The sequence below is a fragment of the Aspergillus saccharolyticus genome, assembly GCF_003184585.1.
Source record: "Aspergillus saccharolyticus JOP 1030-1 unplaced genomic scaffold BP01scaffold_3, whole genome shotgun sequence".
In the NCBI taxonomy this organism is placed as follows: domain Eukaryota; kingdom Fungi; phylum Ascomycota; class Eurotiomycetes; order Eurotiales; family Aspergillaceae; genus Aspergillus; species Aspergillus saccharolyticus.
In genome coordinates this window covers 1,273,909-1,280,282 of record NW_020290613.1, presented here as the reverse complement: position 1 = coordinate 1,280,282, position 6,374 = coordinate 1,273,909, and the positions used below count along the sequence as shown (strand labels likewise).

At 57.1% G+C, this 6,374-nt stretch overlaps 2 protein-coding genes across 2 annotated transcripts; one reads left to right on the top strand and one right to left on the bottom strand.

Annotated features, from left to right (window-relative positions):
- Window positions 1–53: 53 nt before the first annotated feature.
- On the bottom strand, window positions 54–2,273 carry BP01DRAFT_379505 (uncharacterized protein; the record flags this gene model as incomplete). Its single annotated transcript, XM_025577156.1, has 2 exons — window positions 54–1,733; window positions 1,805–2,273. Coding segments are annotated over 2 exons (2,149 nt in total), but the record flags the coding sequence as incomplete, so codon positions are not given.
- Window positions 2,274–3,311: 1,038 nt separating this feature from the next.
- On the top strand, window positions 3,312–6,325 carry BP01DRAFT_353448 (putative C6 transcription factor (Leu3)). Its single transcript, XM_025574185.1, has 6 exons — window positions 3,312–3,882; window positions 3,944–4,392; window positions 4,440–4,877; window positions 4,933–5,201; window positions 5,250–5,783; window positions 5,843–6,325. The coding sequence occupies exons 1-6, from the start codon at window positions 3,685–3,687 to the stop codon at window positions 6,148–6,150; spliced, it is 2,196 nt and encodes a 731-aa protein (XP_025435103.1). The 5' UTR covers window positions 3,312–3,684; the 3' UTR covers window positions 6,151–6,325.
- Window positions 6,326–6,374: the final 49 nt, after the last annotated feature.

Below are 6,374 nucleotides of genomic sequence, written 5' to 3'. Positions count from 1 at the left end.
CACCCCCCCACAGCCACCACCGGCACAACCCCCGGAGCAAGTCCCCCCCATACCGCCACAACTCCCCGCAGCAACCCCACCGCCACACGTCCCCGCAGCGCAATTCCCATACCCGCCCGCCACGAGACTCATACAACTCGGGTTCGCCGCATACGCATCGGCATGCACCGCGGGGTCGCACGCATACGGCGCATAGAAGGGCACATACACCGGGTACCCCCACATGAGCGGATAGTAGCCGTAGATGGGATCGACGGGGGAAGTCCGGCCGGTGTTGCTGTCTTTATTCTTCTGGCGCTTCTCGGCGCGGCGCCGGGCCTTTGCGTAGTCGGTGCGGAGTTTGAGGAGTTTCATTTGGTGGGCGTCTGGATTTGCGGTCGTGGTGGCGGGGCGGACGGCGTTGTGGGCGGAGATATGCGGGTTCCTGTCGGGGTGGGAGGAGATGTCGGGGCGGTGGTGGAGTTGGGCGGCGGCGTTACGGGCGCGGACGGAGGAGGAGAGGGCGGAGGGGAGGAAGGAGGGGATGATGGCGGGATGGTCGGTGGAGAGACGGACGGCCTCGCAGTACCAGCAGGTGCATTCGCTGTAGACCTGATCGCCGGCGGTGAGTTTGCGGTAGGCCTTGGAGGTCCAGGCGAAGGCGTCGGAGAGTCTGGTCTCGTCGACTTTGTCGTCGTGGTCGATGAGGATGGTGAAGACGGAGTCTGCGCGCGTGCGGTGGGAGGAGAAGGCGAAGTAGCGGGCGGGGGTGAGCTGGTGGGTGTGCCAGGCGAGGTCGACGTCCAGGGTGGGCACGGCCATGCGGCGCGGGTTCTGCGTCATGATGCGGAAGAAGATGTGGTATTTCTTGATGAGACGCGCCATGGTGGCCAGCACGGTGGGGGAGTGCAGCCAGTCGATCTGGTCCATCTTCTGGATGAAGGTCCCCTGGCGGATCACCGCGCCCACGAGGTCCAGGGCGAAGGCGCTGTGGTTGTCCCAGTAGTGCGACAGCATGCGTCGGTAGGCGACTTTCTCCTCCGGATACAGCGCTGTCTGCCGGCTGCCCGCGTTGGTCTGGTACATGACCTGCTTGTGTTTGAGCTGCGCGGCGAGGTGGTCGTTGATCGTCTGCATGGTCGCGGGGCCCGGCTGCTGTCTCTGCGGGTCGTCGCCCTGGGCGTAGTTGATGAGCTCGTTGCCGACGACGAGCAGGAGCCGGTTGGGGAAGTGGAACTGTTGCTTGTGGCGGCGGGGGTCGCTGGCCGGCTCGGGGATGCCCCGGAGGTTGTAGTAGGTGCCTGGCATGGGGAGCTGTTCCCGCAGCAGGGACTGGATGTCTCGGACGAATTTGGCGATCTTGAGGGCCTCGTGGTCGATGGTGTGCGAGCAGCTGGGGCATGAGTGGCGGAAATCCTTGTCACTGAAGCCGTGCCACTGCTCGAAGGCTCCGTCCAGTGCAAGCAGCTTGCCCCCCGTCGTCCAGGGGACAGAGACCCGTTGTCCGCAGTTGGGGCAGCGCAAGCGCTTGTCGTGGGTGTCCAGGAGATTGTCCCAGGGGAAGCCTGTCTTCCGGAAGAAGGTCTCCTGCGCCACGGGCCCCGTCTCGTAGTCCAGGGTCACGTTGTCGATGCAGGCGTTCACGGCTCCCCAGGGCAGGCCGCTGGCCCAGAAGCTCATCTTCCCGTGGCGGATGCAGTCCTCGAGGAAAGCTCGAGGGTTCAGCATGTGTGCGTGCCAGACCATCAGGACATCTAGAACGGGGTCAGTGAGGGGTGTGTGTCAATCAAATCAAGGCATGGATGCACACGGGTAAGCATCTTACCGAGAGGCGGCAGCTGGTCTTGGGACCATTGCATCGGCTTGTCACAGGTTGTGATGCTCTCATAGCTGGGGGTCTGGAGAGTGCTGAGCGTGGGGGGTGCGAGAGAAGCCGGAACGCACGACTCCCACCATGCGGCATATCGGTCCACTGCCCGGGTGGTGTATACTGCCCATCGCTTTTCCTTGACGCGCGCCCACGCCTCGTTAGCCTCCTGGGAGTCTGGCTGGAAGATTTCGGGGTCTGGATCCTGGATATCGAAGATTCCGCGGGTACTGGCTACGCTGTCGCGCAGGTCGGCGAGTGCTGCGAGCAGCTTGAGATGTACCGCGCACTGATCGGCGGTGACTGTCGTGTATTCCGGGGGGCCAGCATCTCGAGAAAGGTCCAGAGGGGGCAGCGCCAGTTGCGACGGGTCGATCTGATTGTATGTAGGAGGTTGATCTCCCACGGGGTCGTTTTCTTTGGCCATCTTTGGGGGGGAGGGCACTGGGCTTATAATGAGGCTGGCCGCACACCATGCATGAGATTGAAGATGAATGAGACGCTTACGGAGTATGATTCTACACTAGGGCTGCGACGGATCAATCCTCCTATATACTTGTCATTTGCAGGTAGAAGGTAGATGTTGCTCGAGTTGGACCGGAAGCAGAGTGATCGATCGACTAGCAATGCCCCCGGGGCAATGACGCGGGGCACCCGCGGATTGTCTAAGACAGAGACAGTGCTGTCTTTGTTCTACCAGGCGCAAGCGGACCCTTGGATTGTCGGGTGTGATTCATGAGGATCAGAGACAGTGGCGGAGACTGTATCAATCAGGCACATTGTCAAACCATAGTTGGAAGGGGTCCAACCTCGTTCTTAGATACTTCCGGGGGTGGGGGGAGCGCAGTGCCTCGTGAAGGGCTTAATTGGCGCTACTAAGGATACCCTTGGTTTGCCTGTAGGAAGTGAAACATCGAGGCAAAGCATAAGGCTGACAATACGAGGTGCAAAGTCTGATCGGTGACAGTGGAATTATCCTCTTTGGAAATGGATCTGACATCCTTTGCAGGATCACTAATCACTAATCAGAAAATCCATAATCCAAAGGCATTCACCTGCGAGAAGTACGGAGTAAGACCAGACCATGGATTCGCCTTTCGATCTGCGGATATTGTATCAACTAACAGCCCGGGGATAGCCGAAGTTGGAGTCTGTGCGTGAGTGGCCTGGGGGTCTGTGGCGTGATCTGTGGTTTGGTCTGTGTGAACAGGGTCTCACATCCCGTCTCCATCTGTTATCCAGGACTGAGCATCTATCTAGCAAAGTACTTGCAGTGATGCATGATCTTATAGTGTAAGATACTTGAATGAGCACATACGTACGATGTCAATTGATGTAAATTGATGTACAAGCACCAGGTGGCTCAAGGCACTGGCTGTTGACCAAGGCTTTTGAGGTGGGTCAAGCTGACTTATGCGTGACTAATCACTGGTCCACAGAGAACATCACGTGAGAGAGCGAGATCGGACAGCTTCTCCTCGCAGAACCCCCCGCCGCTGTGATTCATCCACCACTTGCTGTCAGGGTCTGCAAAGTCGGTGCAAGCCGGTGGGTAAAACTTTTTTGACTCATCTTCATTCGTTCGCCCTGCGCTCTATATCCGCACGTGGTCTATGTTATCGTCCAGTGCGTCGGTCCTTTTGTTCTGTTTTTCTAATTTAAAAATTTCTTTTTTTCGCTATTCCCTCTTCTGCTGCAGCCACCGTTGATCAGTCTCCCACGCAACCAGTCTGGATTCTTTCGAAGGATCGCCCAGCGAGATCGGAGGCAAGGGTGTACAGGGCAACAATCTGGACCCCAGCGCAGGGAAGAATGCTTCGGCTGCCTCCAGCCCCGTAATGGGAGGTGCCGACCATCCAGCTGTCTCGCCTGCTGTCGGGTCCGATGGCGGGGCCCCTGTCAGGAAGCGCAATGTCGCCGCTGCAGGGTTGGAAAGCTCACCCGCCAGCATCGACGAGGTTGAAGACCCCGAAAACCGTGATGAGAAGAAGCGCCAGCCTGTGAAGCGGGCTTGCAATGAATGTCGCCAGCAGAAGGTATGTCCCTTTGTTCGTTGCATACAATTGGAGCCTGGCTGATGTCAAACGTCACCTTTAGCTCCGATGCGATGTGGTGCAAGATCCGTGGACCGACTGTTCGCGCTGTCGTCGCTTGAAACTGGATTGCAAGATCGAATCCAATTTTAAACGGGTCGGAAAGCGCAGTCGCAACGCCGAGATGGAGCGTGAGATCATCGAGCTCCGGAAGCAGATCGCGACTGTGCAGGCAAATGGTACCACGCCACAGCAAACACCGACCTCGTTGCCCGCGGTGCATACGCCAAAGCAAGAGACACCAAGCCACGGGGGCTCCGCTGCAGTCTACCACACCCCATCCGCTATGTCGACCACTGACCAGTACATGGGTTCTCACGAGGCTGTCGCATCTCTGCTGGATTTGCGATCGGGCTTTGATGGTAGTAACTACATGCGCAATGGCACCCATCACTTCAAACGGATCGAGGATGTTGCTGTGGTTCCCGAGAGGGTGACGGAGCTATTCAATCTGTAAGTCTTGTCCTTGGCTCTGGTTGTGCTGTCTCTGACGAGACTAGGTTTTTCACGTTCTACCACCCCTTCCTTCCGTTCCTGAGTCGAGAGCAGTCGCCGGATGAATACTACTCTGCATCACCTCTACTGTTCTGGACGATCATCAGCGTCGGTGCCCGCCGATACCAATCGGATACCCATCTTCTCAACTCTCTTGCTGGCCCGGTGACACGGCTGGTGTGGAGTACGCTGGCGGACATCCCACAGAGCTACCATGTGGTGAAAGCATTGTGTCTGCTATGCACGTGGCCGTTTCCTACGAGCAGTACCTCGACGGATCCTACATTCATGCTGTGCGGAATGATGGTGCAGGTCGCCATGCAGCTTGGTCTGCACCGGCCCTCTCATACACAAGATTTCAGCAAGTTTCGGGTGGAGCTTATCGAAGAGGAGCTTCGAGACAAGGTCCGCACCTGGGCGGTTTGCAACATAGTTGCGCAAAGGTATGTTCAGAGCATCCAGTTGGGGCTGAACCCCCGAGCTAACCTGTTCGCGCAGAGTTGCAACCGGCTATGGCCAGCCTCCATCGACCCTATATGATTGGACCTTGTCTTCGAATGAGTCCATGGACCCCAATTTCAAGCTGCCGGAGGACATGAAACCCCGACTGGAAATCGAAAAGTTCTGCGACAAGATCACCAAGTCACTTTACACGAATCGCCAGGATCCTGTCGGACTCTGCAGTGACAAAGAGAGGTCGACGCTGATCTCGTTCCTTTCGCGGGACTTTGACGAATTGGAAAACCATCTCAAGCCCCAGAGAGATTGTAAGAGGTTTCTGAAATGTTATTTGCGAGTATCTCTGACCTCTGTAGCTATCACCGATCTATTTCTGCGCGCATCGAATCTGCATCTCCACCTGTCGGCTTTCTTCGACAATACCACAGCCAAAAACTACCGGGAACGTCTCCTGTCGCTCTACGTCGCCGCCACCACCTTCCTCGAGGCAGCAATGACCCTGGAGACCGAAGTCGGCCCCGTGCTTTCTTACACTCCGTACTACGTTTATCAGATGATGGTGGCGGGTGGCTGCACACTGTTGAAGCTCTGCAAGAGCTTCTTTGCGGCCCACATTGATATGGACTATGCCAAGAATCTGTTCAACAGGACCATCTGGGCCATCCGGGGGGTGTCGGTGTCCAGCAATGATCTGCCCGAGCGGCTGGCCGAAGTTCTGGCGCAGATGTGGCGACTGGGAAATGCGCCGACGCCCAAGTTCGGGCCCGATGGCAGTGAGATTGACGACTCGTTGATGCTGAAGGTTCGATGCCGGATGAGCATGTCTCTTCTGTTCGACTCTGTCTGGCGGTGGCGGGAAGATGCGCGGACCAAGGGGCGTAACATAGAAGGTATGTTTTGCATCTGGACGGGCGCGTTTCTTGACTCGGAAACTGACCTCGTACCGCAGCCTGTTTGAAAAACCCGACCGACCCGGACTCGAATGCCGACTCGTCGGCATCGTCAGCTGGACCGACGCGCACCTCGACAGCGACGCCGGGGGTGGGCGGAGCGGACCCCAGCCTGGCGCCCGCGCCTTTGCTCCCGCAGACGGGGATTGGTGTGCCGCCCAGCACCGGTGTTGGGCCTTTGCCTAGTGGCTTCATCGAACCCAATTACGAGGTCTTCGATCCGCTGAACTGGCTTCTGGACGGATTGGTTGATTTGCCGTATTCATATTCCACGATATCCGGGATGGAGTCGCAGGGAATGGCCTGACCGGGCTGGGCTGAATGCTTATGACTTTTTATGTGTACTATATTAGCGAGATGACAACCAGAGTTGTCTGGTGAGAATTGCTGGACGGATTGATGGAGTTGTTGCTGTTTCTAGTTTATGATACCTGCTTTGCTGCATTGTTGTATGCATATATTATATGAATAAGAGTTCTGGGATGAGTTGCAGTGGCTGGGCGTAAGTCTTTCACTTAAGTCTCAGGGAGA

Excerpts from the sequence above, each read along its gene's own strand:
- BP01DRAFT_353448 (XM_025574185.1), top strand. The coding sequence starts at position 3,685 with ATGGGAGGTGCCGACCATCCAGCTGTCTCGCCTGCTGTCGGGTCCGAT. Across the intron at positions 4,393-4,439 it reads GTGACGGAGCTATTCAATCT|GTTTTTCACGTTCTACCACC; the intron begins GTAAGTCTTGTC and ends TGACGAGACTAG. Across the intron at positions 4,878-4,932 it reads TGCAACATAGTTGCGCAAAG|AGTTGCAACCGGCTATGGCC; the intron begins GTATGTTCAGAG and ends CTGTTCGCGCAG.